At 48.6% G+C, this 20,564-nt stretch overlaps 1 protein-coding gene across 1 annotated transcript; it reads left to right on the top strand.

Annotated features, from left to right (window-relative positions):
* The first annotated feature begins 5,640 nt into the window (after positions 1-5,640).
* On the top strand, positions 5,641-20,040 carry LOC143701473 (uncharacterized). The gene is given in 6 exon segments (XM_077194804.1): positions 5,641-5,865; positions 18,229-18,410; positions 18,523-18,641; positions 18,723-19,047; positions 19,742-19,836; positions 19,839-20,040. Coding segments are annotated over 6 exon segments (1,002 nt in total). The 3' UTR covers positions 19,895-20,040.
* The last annotated feature ends 524 nt before the right edge of the window (positions 20,041-20,564 follow it).

The raw sequence follows: 20,564 nt of genomic DNA, 5'->3' as shown, positions 1-20,564 counted from the left end.
CATTTACTCATAACCTGCTTAGATGCAGGGCATCCTCTCTTGAGTGACCCAAAACAAACAAATAGTTGCTCAGATTTACGCCACAGGGCAGCTCTGTGAACGTAGGCATCTAAAGCCCGGACTGGACATAACAGGTTAAGCTGTTCCTGGTCAGGGGTATTAAAGGGTGGAGGATAAAAGGCCTGCAGCACTATTGGGCCCCCAAAATTCAGTGGGACCTTAGGAATATAACCCGGCCTGGGGTAGAGAAATGCCTTCACCATACCAGGTGCAAATTCCAGACATGAAGGAGCAACCGACGAATCATGTAAATCACCAATTCTCTTGATAGATGAGATAGCAAGGAGAAATAAAGTCTTTAGAGTGAGGAACTTTTCAGAAACCTCTTCGATGGGCTCAAAGGGAGCTAAAGCCAGACCCTCGAGCACAATGGCCAAGTCCCAAGCCGGTGCTCTAGAGTGCAGTGCAGGTCTCAACCTCAATGTACCACGGAGAAAGCGAGTAATTAGAGGGTTTCTCCCAATAGAAGTACCTCCCAGAGGGGTGTGGTAGGCAGATATAGCCGCCACGTAAACCTTTAGGGTGGAAGGAGATAACCTGGCCGAGAAACGGTCTTGCAGAAAATCAAGAACTGAACCAACAGGGCAGTTAACAGGATCTAACTGACGTTCAACACACCACGTGGCGAAAAGTTTCCATTTTAGCGCATACAGCCAGCCTTCTCGTGGAAGGAGCTCTTGATTGAAGAATGGTTTCTACAACATCGGTCGAAAGACCGGTCTCCCTGAGCCTGGCCCCCTCAGAGGCCAGGCCCACAGTTTCCACAACTCCGGCCGAGGGTGAAATATAGTGCCCCCGGCCTGAGACAGGAGGTCCACCCTGATTGGGATCTCCAAGGGGGAGCCGTCCAGAAGAGACACCAAGTCCGAGAACCAAACTCGGGTCGGCCAATAAGGGGCTACTAGTAGCAGACGAGCCCCTTCTCGGCGAACCCTCTCCAGAACCCCCGGAAGCAAAGATATCGGGGGAAAGGCATTTAGGTGCAGCCTCGGCCACACCTGCACCATAGCATCCAGACCGAGAGGAGCTGGGTGCGTTAGAGAGAACCACATGGGACAATGGGTTGAATCTGATAATGCGAAAAGGTCTACCTGAGCACGACCAAACTTTTCCCACAGGAACTCCACCACTTCTGGGTGAAGTCTCCACTCCCCGGGCCTCAGCCCCTGTCTCGACAGAATATCTGCTCCCACATTCTGACGCCCCGGAATATATGCCTCCTTGAGCGACAGTAACTTCCCCTGGGCCCATAGGAGGATCTGATGGGCCAATTTGCAAAGGTGACGTGACCTCAGACCCCCCTGATGGTTGATATAGGAGACCACCGAAGTGTTGTCTGTGCGGACCAACACGTGATGGCCTCTCAGGTCTGGCAGGAAATATTTGAGTGCTCGAAATACCGCCATCAACTCTAAACGATTTATGTGCCAGGAACATTGATGGTCCTGCCACAGACCTTGCGCCGAGCGGCCACTCATGACCGCCCCCCATCCCGTGAGGGAAGCATCCGTCGAAAGCGTGACGCGTCGACAAGCAGCCCCCAACACTGGGCCCTGGGCGAGGAACCAAGGTTTCTTCCACAAGGCCAAGGCACGAAGGCATAGCCGCGTGACCTTGATCTTGCGGAACGGATTTCCCCTCGGAGAAAACCCCTTGGTCCTGAGCCACCACTGCAGGGGTCTCATGTACAGAAGGTCAAAAGTAATAACGTTGGACGCAGCTGCCATGAGACCCAACAGTCTCTGAAACTGTTTCACAGTGAGTGACTGGCCTAGTTTCACATTCTTTGCGGCTGTGAGAATCGCAGAAATACGAGCAGGAGACAGGCGTGCCTGCATTGTGGTCGAATCCCAAATTACACCTAGAAAAGTGGTCCTCTGAGCAGGGAGGAGCACACTCTTTTTGGTGTTTAGCCGCAACCCCAAACTCTTAATGTGGGACAGAACAGCATCTCGATGCTGAACTGCCAACTGCTCTGACTGAGCTAAAATCAACCAATCGTCGATGTAATTTAATACGCGGATGCCCTGGAGTCTCAACGGAGCCAGAGCTGCATCCACGCATTTTGTAAAAGTGCGGGGAGATAAACCTAGGCCAAATGGAAGAACCCGATATTGGTATGCTTCGCCCCCGAAAGCGAACCTCAGGAACCTCCTGTGATGAGGATGGATAGATACATGGAAGTACGCGTCCTTCAAGTCTATTGTGACAAACCAGTCCTCGGACTGAATCTGTGATAAAATCTGTTTGAGTGTAAGCATTCTGAACTTGAGTTTCTGAACCCTGCTGTTTAACTGGCGCAGGTCTAGAATAGGACGCAGCCCTCCATCCTTCTTTGGAACAATGAAGTAACGGCTGTAAAACCCTGACTCTCTGCTGGGAGGAGAAACCCTTTCTATAGCTCCCTTTCGAAGAAGTGTCAGTACTTCTTGCTCCATTACCAGAGCCTGCTGTTAGTCCACAACCGTGGGGAGGACTCCTTGAAATCTGGGCGGACGAGAACCGAACTGAATTCTGTAACCCTTTTCTATTATGTGCAGGACCCATAGAGAAATATTTGGCAGAAGTTTCCACGCTGCCAGAAATTCCGATAAGGGAACCAGTCTCTCGAGACTGGCCTCTGAAATTGATTGAACAATCATTTCGGCGCCCTGAAGCGGCGAACCGGCAGGGAACAACCGAACTGACCGTTCTACAACCCTCCTCAGAGGATTGCACGGGGACGCTGACACCTCGGTGCCCTAAAGCGGCGAACCGGCAGGGAACAACCGAAGTGGCAGCGCTGCGGCTCTCCTCGGAGAGTCGCCCCCCGGAGGGTGCCAAGGAGGGACGGTTCCTCGGAACCGTTCCTCCCTGGAGGGGACCACCCTCAGAAGCCTGATAGCCTTGGCGTCAGGACTTCTTCTTAGCCCAAGCTCTCCTAGAGATAACAGTCCTCAGATCTTGTTTACCCCTAATAGGTCTGGGCTGCGAGCGCCACTCAGGAACCGTAGATTGAGGAGGTGCCCGAGCGGCGACGCTCTGTTTTTGTTGAACTCTGTGAGCGGAGCTCGTAGACGGACGAGACTGCTCAGACTTTATACTACGAGCAGCCTCGGGGACAATAGACCGGCGAGGAAGAAACCTCTGAAACGCAGCCGCTTGTTTCTTATTTTCTTGAAACCTATCGACGACACAATTTATAGCGTCGCCGAACAGACTTGTAGGTGACAGCGGTGCGTCCAGAAGAACAGATCTATCTTTATCTTTTATTTCTGATAAATTTAACCATAAATGGCGTTCCGTGGCCACTCCAAGCGTACCAGGCTGACCTGCTGAGGGACATAGATGATAGTGAGGAAGTTAGTGCTGACGCAATTCGAGAATTGCGTCGCACGACAGATTTATCTCTCCGAGTCACCAAGGAGACGGCCAAGTCTGTTGGCCGCTCTATGGCAGCCTTGGCCGTCTCCTTGCTGGCTCGGAGAGATAAATCTGTCGTGCGACGCAATTCTCGAATTGCGTCAGCACTAACTTCCTCACTATCATCTATGTCCCTCAGCAGGTCAGCCTGGTACGCTTGGAGAATCGACATAGTGTGCAAACATGCTGCGGCCTGACCTGCTTCCGAATACGCTTTACCCACCAACAAAGATGTATTTTTTAATGGTTTGGTGGGTAACGTCGGGGCTTTCAGAGAAGAAGAAGACTCAGGGGAGAGATAGCTCGCTAGTGTGTCTTCAGCACGAGGCATAGTCAAATAACCATAATGATCAATCCCTTGAACTTTACTATAATTCTTAGTTTGTGGGTTATGCACTCTGAAAGACGCCGGTTTAATCCACGATCTCGAAACCTCGGCGTGGAGATCGGGAAAAAACGGGAGTTCCCGACGAGGAGGTCGTGATCTAGATGGTAAATAACGTTCATCTAAAAGACTCTTTCTAGATTCAACATCGAAATCATCGGCTGGCCACTCAATATATAATTTAGTAACAGCACGAGATAAAACCTCCATAAGCTCCTCATCAGCAGGGGTATGAGCTGGCGAACACTCAATATCCCCCATACTACCGACATCCAGATCCTCAGAACTGGATAGCCGTAATATTGGTGCCTCAGCCTGGGAAGGAGAAGCCGCAGAGCGGGCTCCTTCCCGGGCAAAGACACCGAATCCAGTAGGTAAGGGCTGAGAAAGGGCGGGGCCCGTCTCAAACCCCGCTACTAGATCCATCTGCGAACCCCAAGATGAAATTCGACGCTGTGCCTCGGCAGCAGCGGGACCCGCACCTCGGGGAGCGCGAACCGAACCGTCCTCCTCAAAGAACGCCCGGCGAGAGCGGAGAGTTTTCATAGACAAACTCAAGCAATGCTCACAGTCAGCCCCCTCGAGGACTGACTGGGCATGCTCCTCTCCCAAACAAGCAATACACATAGGATGTGTGTCCCCACCCGTGATATAACGAGGGCAGGGCACAACACAAGGTTTATAACTTTGCTTGCTCGCCATAGTGATATATATATATATATATATATATATATATATATATATATATATATATATATATATATATATATAAGGGGCTTGACAGACAACAATAAATAGACAAGGACAGATATACAGAGAGCGCTTGCTGAAGGTGCAGAAGCTATCGCGGTCTGATTTCAGGGTTGCTTTATAGTTTCCTGGTCTATGACGTCACCTATGTCGTAGCGTGCTTCCATTGGACTGATTTTACACGTGCTTCACGACGTAATCACGCAGAGCGTTCCAACCGCGTCTCAAACGCAGCTCGAGTTCCCTTGAAAGGGAACTGCATTTACAATGACATTGTGTTATTTGATTACTTTGAAATGAAAATAACATTGGAACAAAACTAATTAAACAACATTGAGGGGGTCATTTATTTCAAGAATTTTATCATTATCTATATTTTAGAACAAAATGTATGCAGGGTTTAGGAGTGACTAGTTACGTGTAATTGTCACGGGGTGACCTGAAATAAGCGGAACTAAAATTTCACCTTATTTCACCCAGTGTGTGGATTACAGTGTTGAAGTTGATGTGTGTCACGGAAGTTTTGTTGAAGTGAAAAGTTATTGAGTGTGGAACATAACCTTGCTGTTGCTCACAATTCTGATCCTCACGGTGCTGTCCAGTCAAAGGGGAATGGAGAGGATCAGCCCAGCTTGAGGGCGTGTCCGCTAAGGATCAGTGTAAAACCCACCTTTCATCGACCGGAGCGGGTCCATTCAACGTAAGTCTTTGTCCCGTGTTATCTTGAAGTTCGTCGAAAGAGGAACTATACTGGCCTACTCACCTCGTCTGGCTTGAGGGTGTCCATCCAGCTGTACGCCCCTGTCCTGTCACTTGAAGTTTGTCTGAAGAGGAACCATTCCGGCCTACTCACCTCGTCTGGCTTGAGTGTGTCCATCCAGCTGTACGCCCCTGTCCTGTCACTTGAAGTTCGTCTAAAGAGGAACCATACCGGCCTACTCACCTCGTCTGGCTTGAGTGTGTCCATCCAGCTGTACGCCCCTGTCCTGTCACTTGAAGTTCGTCTAAAGAGGAACCATACCAGCCTACTAACCTCGTCTGGCATGAGGGTGTCCATCCAGCTGTACGCCCCTGTCCTGTCACTTGAAGTTCGTCTGAAGCGGAACCATATCGGCCTACTCACCTCGTCTGGCATGAGTGTGTCCATCAAGCTGTACGCCCTTGTCCTGTCACTTGAAGTTCGTCTGAAGAGGAACCATACTGACCCACTCACCACGTCTGGCTTGAGTGTGTCCATCCAGCTGTACGCCCCTGTCCTGTCACTTAAAGTTCGTCTAGAGAGGAACCATACCGGCCTACTCACCTCGTCTGGCTTGAGTGTGTCCATCCAGCTGTACGCCCCTGTCCTGTCACTTGAAATTCGTCTGAAGATGAACTATACCGGCCCACTCACCACATCTGGCTTGAGTGTGTCCATCCAGCTGTACGCCCCTGTCCTGTCACTTGAAGTTCATCTAAAGAGGAACCATACCAGCCTACTCACCTCATCTGGCTTGAGTGTGTCCATCCAGCTGTACGCCCCTGTCCTGTCACTTGAAGTTTGTCTAAAAAGGAACCATACCGGCCTACTCACCTCATCTGGCTTGAGTGTGTCCATCCAGCTGTACGCCCCTGTCCTGTCACTTGAAGTTCGTCTGAAGAGGAACCATACCGGCCTATGACATAATGAATTATGTTATCATACAACAATAATATTGATCTGCCTGCATTGACACCATTAAATGAGAACTGAACTGAGCTGGATGATGACATCACTGTTTTCTCCAAAGCGGCTGTATAGAGAAATTAACTAAATTAATAACTTTTTACAACATAAATTAACCACTGCTGAACGTACTTAAGATGGACTGTGACACTATTTTCTTCTAGATTTGCTGTGCAGCCGAAATTGATCTGCTGTTATTTGATCCCCTGCTGATTTTGTAAGTTCGCCCACTTTACAAAGAAATTAAGGGTCTATAATTTTTATGGTAGGTTTATTTTAATGGATAGAGACCGAATATCAACCAAAAAATCCAGACAAAACACATTATATAAAGGTTACACGTTGATTTGCATTTCAGCAAGTGAAATAAGTATATGATCCCCAAGCAAAACATGCCTTAGTACCTGTGGAGAAACATTTGTTGGCAAGCACAGAGGTAAGACGTTTCTTGTAGTTAGTCACCAGGTTTGCACACATCTCAGGAGGGATTTTGGTCCACTCCTCTTTACAGATTCTCTCAAAATCTTAAGGTTTCTTGGCTGTTGCTTGGCAACTCAAAGTTTCGGCTCCCTCCACAGATTTTCAGTAGGATTAAGGTCTGGAGACTGGCTAGGCCACTCCATGACCTTAATGTGCTACTTTTTGGGCCACTCCTTTGGTGCCTTGGCGGTATGTTTTGGGTCATTGTCATGCTGGAAGACCTATCCACAGGCCCGGCTGCAGGATGAAATGACTGAGGGGCATGTGAAATTGTTAAGGGGGCTTAACTTTATACCATCAATGAACAATCAATTAACACCTCATTTTGAAACGACAGATTTTTAAATGCAGCGCTCCCTTAAACACTCCATATGCAACTGCATAGGTCCGCGTAATAAAAAGATAAGCAAGCGTAATTTATTATGCATATATTAACCCCTTCATGCTTCAGTTTAAAATGTTATAACTGACTCCCCAGAATGAGTTTTTTCAAGGCGACCGTAATTTTAGAACGTTCCCCCTTAATGTTTCCATGGCAACGCGTCATATTTGTCACGTGAAACACCACAGCCACAATAATGCATGACAGATGCATCATTTTTACTTCGTTTTTACTTTTTATTCACTCACTTGCTCACCATCTGATATTCAGATTCTCAAAAATGTGCGAGTTTGTTTATTTGTTTGTTTAAAACCTTTATAAATAATCTTGATCTTGATCTATAACGTGAGATGGGTATCACGATAGAAGATGCAGAAGCAGAATGCAAGTAAAACTCATTTAATTGTGTAACACACACACAGTCAGAGCACACACAACAGGCTGGTAACGCAGGGACAAGATGGTCAGTATCCCGTGTGAAGTGCCGTGGTGATGATGTGATGAATAATCCAAACGTGAGGAACCGAGGAACCAGACTGGAAACAGGACAAGACGATGACGGGAACAGGATCACACACGGGGAAACATCAAACAACGATCTAACAAAGAGAGGAAACTTCAGTGAGTATTTAAAGGTTAGATGATAGGTCGAAGCTGGGGAGGTGATTGCGACCAGCTGGATCGCTAATCGACCTGATGAGCGTGGAGCCGCCCACTCACGCACACCCACATATCTAACAACAGAAACACAAGACTAAAAGGAGACAATGAATATATAAATCGTGACAATGGGTGCCACCATGTTTCTTTGCGCCGCAGTTCAGAGTCTTTAGTCATCAGTTTCTCCCGAAATACATGTAAGAAAGTGGCCGGTGAACTGTGAGAAGAATAGAGTAAACTTTATAGTTACTTCTACTATGTTTGTCTGATATGAATAACGTCCTGGTTGCGTATGCAACCCACCGTTCCCTGAAGGAGGGAACGGAGGACGTAGTCGACGCGACTGAAATGGGATCACGCTAGGGAGCCTATCATCTTCGAGTACTATTGAACGAGCCAATGTAATTGGCGTGCGTGATTCGCATCACACACTCCGCCCCCGCGGCGCGGGTATAAATACGGAAGTGGATGCACGCACTAGTTGCTTTTCGCTGAGGAGCCGAGAGTAACCCGGGGTCAGCGGTGGTCCAGCGGTAGTGGCAAGGGGACTACGTCCTCCGTTCCCTCCTTCAGGGAACGGTGGGTTGCATACGCAACCAGGACGTTCCCTTTCAGTCGATAACGTCGGACGTAGTCGACGCGACTGAAATGGGATCAACCATTGAACACGCCACTAACGCTGCCACCTTCCAGTGCCTAAACCAAAGCCTCCTGATGCCCCCGCAAACTTAAGGCGGGGAAGGACAGGGCTTAGGCCAGGGAAGTCACTGCTGTTCCTACAGGACCACTGGGAAAGCGTTCCCCGTACGTTGGAAGGAAGGGACGCTGCGGAAGCCACATCCAACCCGAGGGAGGAAATGTGGAGAATACACATATGAACTGGGCGGAAACCGGGCAGTCTAACATATGGAATGTCACTGGGGTGGCTCCAGCCTAAGACGGGGGGAGACACACCGGACAGTGACGGCAGAGAGACTCTGCCGAGGGAAGACACGGGCTCACCGCAGGGAGCCGTATCGTGGAAGAATACACATATGGGGTCACCGAAGGGACCGCAACATATGGACCCAGCCTAACACAGGTTCCACACTGCTTACGAGTGGTAGGCCTAACACCAGACGTTCCGCACGTCCGACGTCGGAGGGGTGTGGAGGAACTCAACAGGGTTCAATTTTAAGGGAACTCAACTGGAGTAGAAAGGCGCACGTATCCAGTCCATAGGAGGGGAATGGCGCAGCAAGCCGACACTTGAACCGGGCTCACGGTGAAACTGGCTTCATGAGAAGGGAGCCCACGGGAAGCAGCGGTTCAACTAGGTGTCGTCCAGCCCCCAACTCTAGAATCTGTTTAGCAAAGTATATCGTCAACGCCCAGGCGGAGCACTTTACACTCATCATAGAGGAGCTCAACACCTAAGTGGACATGTTGCATCTCGGATCTTTGCCGAAATGAAGGCAAGCACTAAGTGCAACTTTGCATGGAAACAGCCTTCCCTCTCTGCTGAATTCCACAGATATTTGAAGAGCTGGTCTGAGGTCTATGACTTGCATTCTGTACACGTCCAAGCGAATCGGACAGAGAAGCCAGGGCTGGATCTGCCTCCTCCAGGGCAGCGCTTGCAGGCTCACCACCTGCTCCTATTACGGGAGAGGTAGGAACCTTGGGCACAATCCGAGCCGGGATCTCAGCTTGTGAGAGTTAGCCGGCCCAGACTCCAGGCACAATACGTTGACCGAAAGCGAGCAAGTCCCTATCCTCTAGTAGAGACCACGCGAGCAGGAGAACTGATATAACAGAATTTTTAACTCACTACCTGCAGTGGCTCAGGGGCGGTCTCTGCAGTGCAGTCGCACCAGGGACAAGGCCCAAGAGGATAAAGAGGGACACAAGGATTTACAAGACCTTGCTCCTCAGGAACCTGACGATCAGAACGTGCTTCTGCATACTTCTGCAACACGATGAGCGTCGTTTAAACACCGAGGCAACATCATTTTGAGGGTGATTTAGGAAAACAGCCTACTGCAACCCATTTTGCAGGAAAGAGAGCACTGAAGCGATCGAAAGCTTTCAGGATCTCCTCAGGGGAGAAGACGCACTCAACGACTAGGTTCCACTTCTAAAGGCGTAAGCACGCTACCCAATTCTAGGGGGTGCTCGCAGAAGTGATGGTAACTAACACATGTTCTTGTGATAGCCACCTGAACCTCCGCGTTCGGATGTAAGACCGCCCGGAATCTCCGGGGGAAGAACGCGTGTGCCATCGTGCCCCGTCCCCGAATCCAGGGGAAGTCAGGAAGGCTGTTGAAGGGAACCAGGTCTAGTTGGGCCAATGAGGGGCAACTATGAAGACCTGTTCCTCTCCTGACATGGCACGTAGGTGCAAGTGACGGGCGCAAAAGACAGGAGCATTGCTCAACACAACATGTGAAGATCACTGGGCTTCAGGAGCATTTTCTGCTCAGCACTTGGGTGTGACAAGTTCACTGAGCTTCAGGAGCATTCCTGCTCAACACCTGAGTGTGATAAACTCACCGAGCTTCAGGAGCATTTCTGCTCAACACTTGAGTACGAAGAACCTCACTGAGCGACAGGAGCATTTCTGCTCAGCACTTGAGTGTGACAAGTTCACTGAGCTTCAGGAGCATTACTGCTCAACACCTGAGTGTGATAAACTCACTGAGCTTCAGGAGCATTTCTGCTCAACACTTGAGTGCGAGGAACTTCACTGAGCACCAGGAGCATTTCTGCTCAGCACTGCGTGTGATGAATTCACTGAGCTACCTGTGATGGACTCACTGAGCTACAGGAGCATTGCTGCTCAACACCAGAGTGCGATGAACTTCACTGAGTTTCAGGAGCAAATCTGCTCAACATGAAGAGTGATGATTTCACTGACTTGCAGGCGCAAGGCGACCATGAGTCGCAGTCACTTTTAGAAGGCTCACTGGGGTTAAACGCATTTCTGCGGGCCCCTGGGGCCGCTGAGTCCCAGTGTTTGTCCAAGGGTAGTCCGCTCGGTTTACCCAAACACTGGCGGAAAAATAAAACCGGGGGGGGCAACTGAGCGGCCCCGGAATGGTCATGACCCAGCCGGACCCAGGGGATGGAGTCTCCACTTGCCCTGGCTATAACTGTCGTGAGGCTCGATGGCGGCACGATTGAGTAAGCAGGAGGAGTGGAATAAGGCGCCCTCAGAAGCGTCTGACTCCAAGGAGGAGGTGACGGGTGAGTTTGTGACATGCAAGGGAAGCTTGCGCAACGGTCGCAATGTCTAACAACTCGAGGCACGAATGCCCGTGTAGTCGGGGGTCGCCCAGGCCCCCGTTAAAACACGCCCTTTGTACATGGCCGCTCTGTTGAAGAGGGTTTGGCAGCAGACCGGGATGAACTATAGTCACACAGGGTGAGCTGCTCTGCCACGGTCACCTCGGGACTCGATCGTGAAGCTAGCGCTGAAGCGGTCACATATGGAGGGAGCCAAAGGCTGCGACTACCATATACCCCAGGAGCCTCTGAAAGTTCTTTCAGTGGGACCCTTTCTCACTTCAACACCAGCTGAACACATTCTCATTGGAGAGACATGTTGGACCGAGTACCTCTCCAAAACTAGAAAAGAGATACTCAGCCCGTGGGCGAGATTACTCTCTTCCAGTTGACCTGAAGACCCAACGGGCTCTGGAGCACTCGAGGGGAAGGACACTGTACTGATACTCCACCCTTAGACGCAACACACAGGATGGCCTGCGGTGCGGGAGGTAGAGATCTGAAGCACATGTCTTTCAGGTCAAAGCTGCAGACCAATCTTGGGCCAAGATGGTCACGACCCACCACCTAGTAGCACGAAGAACGAGTTTACAACTGGCCTTCGTACCGGCTGGAGGAGCGGCTATATCAAATCCTTCGCCAGCAGGATAAGATAAGCACGCACAAGTCAGGAGCACTGCTCAACACTCGGTGTGATGAATATCACTGAATTTTCAGGAGCACGTCTGCTCAACACCTAATGTGATGACTATCACTGACTTGAGCGGGGTAGCCGAGCCTGAGGTGGGGCAGCAAAGTAGAGAGAGTGGTGTTAGTGTGCTGTGCAACACTTACCTGTCTCCACAAGCGGCAGGGGGCGCGTGAGAAGGCGGATGACCGGGTCCTCGAACGCACCAAGCTGCCTGCTGGCGACCAAGGGGGAGCTGAGGGGTGTAAGGCTATACAGGGTCACACCCGCCAGACTGGCCCTCTTGGGACCCAGGAACAGATGAAATTGCTCTCTCTTTGAAGTGTGGGTACCGCTTGCTCCGCTTTTTTTTTTTTTTTTTTTTTTAGGAAGCCAGCGGCGGAACAGACACACACACAAACAAAGGCTCCACCCGGCCCTCACCCGGGGGGAGGGAGTGATCGTGCCACTCCAAGAGCATCTCATCCATTCCTGGGCGGCCCGCTCCGGAATGCTTTCGCTGTCGCTTGCCACCTGGCTTGGCAGCGCCTGGAGCGGGCTGGGCGTCTCTACTGCGGCCGGCTCCCTGCTGAGGCCTGGGTGGAGGCTGCTGCGGAGGGCCAGCAGGAGCGGCGGCCGGAGAACGCCCACGGCGACGAGCAGGCGGAGGAGCTGCCACCGGCGGCGGGTGGAGGCAGCAGCTGGCCACCGGGGCAGGATGTGCCGGATGACCTCCGTCTGCGCTTGAGCGGCAGAGAACTGTTGGATGCAGTTCTCCACCGCGTCGCCGACCAGCCCAACCTGGGAAATTGGGGAGACCAGGAACCGAACCTTGTCCGCATTCGCCATACCAACCAGGCTGAGCCAACCAAGGCGCTACTGGACCACCAAGGTGGACATCGCCAGACCGATCACGCATGCTACGACACTCATGCCCCGGAGGGTGAGGTCGGATGCAGTGGGGTGCTCACCTATGAGCGCACGGTCTGGATTACCCTCGTGCATGCCATGGGTGCCCTAGCCTGCAGCAACGCCATGGCACACAAGAGGAAGCGGCTTGCCCGCAGGCTTTGTAAGCTCTGCCCGTCGGAACGGACGAAACTCACAGGCCTTAGGGGGGAGACGAGGATCCCCCCAAAAGGCAGCGGCCGCCGGACACAGGTGCACCTGTGTCGACAGACCGCTCCAATGGAGGGACACCTCGCAACCCTTCACCGTTCCTCCATCAAGGGTAATGAGGGGGAAAAGCTATTCAGGCAGTTTCTGGCAGAGAAAGATGCTGTTCACCACCTGATAAGCTCTCCATGCATTTCGGGAAAGAAAGGCACTGGGGCGGCGAGCTGAGAACCAGCGCGGCCCGCCCCAAGATACCAAACTCCAGATTCCAACCGAGACTGAGCGGGACACGGTGGAGGTTCCACTCGAGCCCGGCAGCCTCGGCGGCCCGTTTCAGCATAGCTGATAATTCTGGATCCGGCTCGGGCAACATTGAACTCCCGGAGGGAGACAATGCAGCCGAGTCATCATCTCCAGAAGTCAGCTCACCCTCTGATGCTGCAATCGGCGTCCTGTCCTCCAGGGGAGCCCCGAGTGAAACCGCTGGCCCACCCATTACAGATGGACCAGCAGAAAACACCGGAGGCTCCAGTGGTTGCAGTGGAAGGGAGGAGTGAGGAGCCCACAGGGAATGGTTACCGGGCGGGACATCCAACACTATCCTCCGGTCACCCATCCCACACAGCACCCGAGGGTGGGGCATGGTAATGGGGACTCGCTCTCCGCGAACGAAGGCGAGTCTCGCCCTCAACACTGCGACAGTCATGTTCCCACAGTGAAAACATGAGCTGTCCACAAAAGCTGTCTCAGCGTGCTGTAAGCCAAACACGTGACACAACAGTTGTGACCATCAGAGAGAGACAGGGAACGACCGCACCCAGAAACGCACGGGCGGAATGACATCTTGAAAAAGACGCAAACGCACCCGTGTTGCTCTTTCAGAAAATAGGACCGTCACCAGTGCCGGAGCACACAGGGAAATGACCGCGGCAACACTGAACAGAGAACTGAAACAGTGAAGCACTCACTTTTCCGCCCTCTAACCAGCCATCAACACACACAAACATTTAGAAATTTGTTGCTGTTAAAACAGCAGTTGAGAGCTCAAAGCTCGCGATCACCGCTGCACTCGCGCTGTAGAACACCAGCACTGGGAGAGTCTTCCTGAAGAACACCGACACACTCGCTCGTTGTAGACAACAGCACTCTCAGAGACATCAAACGATCGGCTCCGAAGCGAAAGGCAACTAGTGCGTGCATCCACTTCCGTATTTATACCCGCGCCGCGGGGGCGGAGTGTGTGATGCGAATCACGCACGCCAATTACATTGGCTCGTTCAATAGTACTCGAAGATGATAGGCTCCCTAGCGTGATCCCATTTCAGTCGCGTCGACTACGTCCGACGTTATCGACTGAAAGGGAACACACGTTGGCAAATTATATTTGAATAGATTGTTATTGCTGCTTCCACAGACATCACAGTGTGTATTTACAAACTCCAAATGTATTGTTTTACTAGTGCTTATGTGTATTTTAATGTCTGAAACCTAAAATAAACATTATGAGGTTGAAAACACTGTATAGTTGTGATATATGACAGTGCTGAGCTCTACCGTCTCTAGCTAGCTCACTGCCAACCAACGTGCGAATCTGGCAGTTATGTCATGTCACTGAACATTCTAAATCCCATATATGGGACCGTACCGCTCAAAAGGTTAAAAATTTCATTTGTAACCATGAATACAAAAATGAAACTGAGGGGGCGCAAATCAGATCTGAGGGGGCAATGTCTCCTTTTGCCCCCTCTGTGTGGTCTGGTCTGGTGTGTTTGTGTGTGTGTGGGTCTCGTTACACTGATTGATTTATGTGGATGTTACCGCTCATTGTCCTCATCAGCGGCAGCTGCAGATCATCTACCAGCCTATTTAATGCCCTGTCTTTCCTCTCTTGTTTGTCAGATCGTTGTTTGAGGCTTCCCGTGTTCGTGCTTGTTTCCTGTGTAGCAAATCAGCTCTATTAAATATTAATAATCAATAATAACTGGTTATAATTGATTATAAATATCTGGATCAGTTAATATGATTAACTTGAGGTAGCTAAATTAACATTACAATCAAGTAAGCAGTTCGTCCAACGAACTCTTTTGATTATTCATTAAGATACCCTTAGAAAAGGGTATCTTTAATTTCTACAGAAAAATAAGTCTTTCCTAGCATGTACAGCGCTTAGAGCATGTAACAGGATCAAGATCGTAAATTAAACTCTGTATGCAAGCAGGGAGACAGAACCAGACACATATTGTGCACAAGTTTTATTAACAAAAACACGAAAACATAATTAACATACAAACAATTACACATTCATTCATGCATTCATTCATAGGTAGATGGTTAAAGTGACAGAATGAAACCGGAGGCAGGAAATGGAACTATGGAAAAGATCCTTTTAACTGCTGCCATCAGACCCGACAGTCTCTAAAACAGTTTTACAGTAAGTAGCTGGCCTAGCTTTACTTGTTTCACAGCTGAGAGAATCGAAACGATGCGGGTCGGAGCGAGTCGCGCCTGCATCGTAATCGAAACCCAAACGACACCCAGAAAAGTGGTCTTCTGAGGAGATAATACACTTTTCTTTGCGTTCAGCCTCAACCCTAACTTCCTGATATGAACGATGTCGAACTGCCATCTGCTCTGTCTGAGCTAAAATCAACCAATCGTTGATGTAATTGAGGACACGAACACCCTGAAGCCTCAGGGGCACTAGTGCTGCGTCCATGCATTTTGTGAAAGTGCGGGGAGATAAAGCTAGGCCAAACGGAAGAAGCCTGTGCTGGTACACCTCGCCCCCAAAGGCGAAGCTCAGGAACTTCCTGTTTTGTGGAAGGATGGAAATGTGGAAGTACGCGTCCCTTAGATCTATCGTGACAGACCAGTCCTCGGATCTGATTTGTGAAACGATCTGCTTGATAGTGAGCATCTTCAATTTTGGCTTCCCTACCAAGCGATTCAATACGCGCAGGTCTAAAATTGGACGCAACCCCCCATCCTATTTTGGAACGATGAAATATCGGCTGTAATAGCCTGACTCCACACTGGGAGGAGGAACCCGTTCTATAGCCTACTTTTGAACGAGTGCTTTCACCTCTTGTTCCATAACCAGAGCCTGCTCGGGGCCCACCACTGTAGGCAGAACCCCTCTGAATCTTGGTGGACGACACCTGAATTGGATAGCATAATCCCTTTCTATTGTCTGCAGGACCCAATGAGATATTTTTGGAAGGCTTTTCCACTCTGCCAGAAATTCTACTAAGGGTACCAGTCTCTCGAGACTGGCCTCTGGTGTAACTTGAGCAGCAAACACAGCGCCCTGTAACGGCACACCGGCAGGGAACAACTGGTCTAACCGCTCTGAAACCCTCCTCAGAGGGAGCGAGCGTCCCTCGGGAAATCGCTCGCTGGGACCGTCTGCGCCCCGGCATGAAGGCGGGGTTGACAGAACGGGCCCCTGAGGGCACCGAGGAAGAATGGGCACCGTAGAAAGAGGTGAACACCTTTCCGCCTCGGTGGGGACCACCCCCAGTGTCCTGCGCGCCGTGGCGCCAGGACTTCTTCTTAGCCGAAGCCTTCTTAGCTAATATAACTGTCCTCAGATCAGTTCTATTACTGGGAGATTTCGGCTGAGAGTGCCGCGGCTGAGCCCGCTGTCCAGCCGGGGGAGCATGAGACGCGACACTCTGCTTCAGCGCCCTATATGATGAGCTCTCAGACGGCCGGGGCTGCTCCCGCCCAGCAGCCCCAGGGACATGAATTTTTAAAGGGAGAAATTTCTTAAAAGCTGTTGTTTGCTTTTCCTTCTCCTGGAATTTATCGATGACAGAATTTACAGCATCGCCAAACAAACCAAGAGAGGAGTGACTAAAAGGAAAGCTTTTTCTTTTTCTTTTATATTTGTCTGATTTAACCACAGATGTCTTTCTGCGGACACCAGAGCTTGGTTGTGCGAAGGGATAAATCAGCAGCCTGACGCAGTTCGCGAACCACGTCATCACTGACCTCCTCACTCTCACTCACGTCCCTCAGCAGGTCAGCCTGGTATGCCTGCATAATAGACATAGTATGCAGACATGACGCATTCTGACCCGCCGCCGAATACGCTTTACCCACAAAAACCGAAATATTTCTAAGAGGCTTGGTGGGTAATGCCGGTGCCTAAACAGATGACGCAGCCTCGAGGGAGAGAAAACTCGCAAGCGTCTCTTCCACGCGAGGCATAGCCGAATAACCATATGATTTTGCCCCCACAATATTAGAATATGTTAAAGTCTGGGGACTAAACACTCTATATGACACCGTTTTTTTTCCACGATTTCGACACCTCAGTGTGGGAATCGGGAAAAAACGGCAAGCACCGGCGTGGAGGTTGCACTCGTGACAGCAAAAATCTCTCATCTAATTTTGATTTAGAAACAGACTCCTGTCTAGTCACTGGCCATACAATGCTGAGTTTTTCTACAGCTCTTGTTAATACCTCCACTAGCTCATCACTTTCGGGAGTGTAAGGTGGCGAATCCTCCACATCTCCCTAATTTATAACTGGTGCCTCAGCCCGAGCGGGAGAAACCGCAGCGTGAAGGGAGAGATAGGGGAGAGCCCGTCTCTAACCCCGCTGAGAGATCCATCTGCGAACCCCACGATACGCGTCGTCGCTCTGCCTCGGCAAGAGCGGGACCCGAACCGCTCTCCTCGAAGAGCGCCCGGCGGGAGCGGAGCGTCCTTACTGGCAGACGCTCGCAATGCTCACAATCAGCTTCCTCGAGAGCTGACTAGGCATGCTGCACTCCCAAACAAACAACACAAAGAACGTGTGTATCCCCACTCGTAAAATAACGCGAGCAGGGAGGGACACACTTCCTAAACTGCTGTTCGTTCGCCATATCTCTCTTAATATATAAATATATATATATATATATATATATATATATATATATATATATAAAAAATTTGTTTGTGTGGTGCAGAGTATGTAAAGACAGACAATATTCACACAGGGACAGATTCACATATAGCGCGACTGAAGGCACAAAAAGCTGTTGCGCTTGTGTTTATGGGGTGCTTTATAGTTTCCTGGTCGATGACGTCACCCGCCTATGACGTTCCATCTCTCCATTGGGCTGATTCCATACGTGCTTCATGATGCACAACGCAAGGGCGTTCCCACAGCGTTTGACGCAGCTCGAGTTCCCCTGAAAGGGAATTATATATATATATATATATATATATATATATATATTGCATTTTGCAAATGAATGCAAATAATTCCATTAATTTAATTCCTTAAATTAAATAATAATTTAATTATTAGTAATTAAAATAATTTATATTAATTCCTTTACTAACAAATAATTCCTTTACTAACAAATAATTCCTTTACTAACATAACTGCAAGAAGAGTCCCCTGGTGGAGAGTTACCCTGAAACAGCCTTACAAAATTGTCATGGTTGCCATCACCGACCGAGCTGATTGTTGTGCTCATATGATTGATGGAGCTGAGATTCGTATTGGGAACAGCCTTGACAACAACGGCAACAACAATCAGATGTGAGAGAATTGTTAAGCTGTTGCTCAAAACATTGAAAAAAGTTTATCCAGATTTTGAGATCATCAAGCATTTTTACATTTCTTTAGGGCTGCAAGAGTGTATTCCATACAGGCTGCAAACACAGAAGTTCAAGTTCAGCCCCTTAGTTGGTCAGTATGTTAATGTGCTTTTACCAGGAATGAACCGCATTCTGACAGTATGTGAGGTAGAGGTGTACGCAGTCTCTGAAGGTAAAATGTGATGACATCACATGTGATGTTTGAGTGTGTTTTACAGCACTGTCTAACTGTTCATACTTCATTATTTCTAAGACATGGTTGCAATGATGCAGTCCAAGAGGATAAACGTGGCACCAAATGGACGAGCCACCCAGTCCAGTGTGAATCAAGGTACTACAGGATGCCTGAGTCTTGCGCAAAATGCAATTGATGGGAACCGGCAATATGACCTATTCAAAGGCTCTTGCACTCAAACGACTGCTGAAAGTGATCCCTGGTGGAGACTGGATCTGATGAAGAGTTATACAATTGCGTCAGTGGCTCTTACCAATCGCGGTGACTGCTGCGCCGAGCAACTCAATGGAGTGGTCATTCACATCGGAGATTCACTGGAGTCTGAGGGCCGGACAAACCCAGTGTAAGGAGTTCTGGCATTACATGCATTTATAATAGACCTTGTAAAGCTAATGTATTTATTGTTATTATTATTATTATTATTATTATTAATAAGCAATTTTACACGAGAAAGTGTGCTGTGTGTTCAGACCAACAGCATGTGATACAACTGCTAACAACTTAATATTGTGTAGCTTCTATTTTAGGCACAATAGTGCCTGTTTTAGTCTATTAAATGGTTCCAAATGAAGTCAAATCAACTTAGTAAAGGCCTGTACACACCAAAGAGGATAAAGATAAAATAAAGTTTTAAAAATCATTCTAAATTTAATAGAATAGAGGAGTCCACACCACAACTATACGGTAATGGGTAAGGCTTAGAGGAACAATATCATTGGAATCACTTAAAAAAAAAAAAAAATTCTTTCTTTTTTTCATCTGATGAATGATCAGAACATTAACACCCAATCAGAATCCACCTGACTTTCAAAAGCTTGAACAATATATTTTTTTCATGTTTTAATATGTTGTTTAAATAAGTGTGGTAGGTAAGAAAAGTTTTTGTTTTGCAAATTAGGTTGCCTTTCAGAGTCACATACGCTTCTCTGTAAATCAAATTTGTGGACAGAAACTGTTGCATTATATACATAACGATATATGATATTTAAGGCATTGTTTTATTTCTACTCTCTTCCTTAACTTTCACTCCTACCCAGGTGTTTTAAAGTGTCCTTCATCCCTGCTGGAGGGACCGGGACATTCCGGTGTGACAGTGCTCTTCAAGGCCGTTATGTGACTGTGGCTCTTCCTGGAGAAACAGGACTCTGAGCTTGTGTGAAGTGGAAGTGTTCGGGGTTCCAACAGAGTAATGCAGCTGTTTTTTTTGTTTGTTTTTTTGCAAGAACATAGCGACCCACCTTATGCCTATATTACCACCCAATAATGTTAATAATAATTTACTATATTAATATTATGTGATACTATTTTTTATAATTCCTGTCTACACCCCTGTTTGTTATCTTCCCCCTATTACAAATATTTGCATGAGAAATAAAATCATTGTCTTCAATGCTCAGTAACACATCAAAATAATATTTCTCTCTATTACTTTACATAAAGTTAAACATATAAGTTAATATGAATGTTCAATGTAATTCTTATCAGCATGTTTTAATAAATATTGTGCAAGGAAATATTAAGCAACTTCCTTAAAGCTGAAATTGTGCAATTACAATAATACTATGCAAAGACAGCCGCTTGATTTTTTTCATCGTGAACTGAGAGTTAAACCCAGCTTCGCTGATTCCAAACTAAAGCTAACACGATAGACACCACCAATCAAAAGTGAACATTTCTTTGAAGATCAATATTGATTCAATAACGGTGCAAGATATGTGTCCAAAACCATGCTGACATCTGGGATCATTCATTGTTATATTGTAAACAGGAATCAGCCTGTTTCTTTTCCACAGTCAATTGAAAATGGCATGTTTTTATCATGTTAATTGAATTTGGAGCAGCTGTATGCTTTGAAACGAG

Source organism: Siphateles boraxobius, unplaced genomic scaffold (genome assembly GCF_051911475.1).
Source record: "Siphateles boraxobius isolate OS27281-9 unplaced genomic scaffold, OSU_SipBor_1 33, whole genome shotgun sequence".
In the NCBI taxonomy this organism is placed as follows: Eukaryota; Metazoa; Chordata; class Actinopteri; order Cypriniformes; family Leuciscidae; genus Siphateles; species Siphateles boraxobius.
The sequence above is the reverse complement of the archived record's forward strand: the minus strand, read 5'-3'. Positions and strand labels throughout refer to the sequence as shown.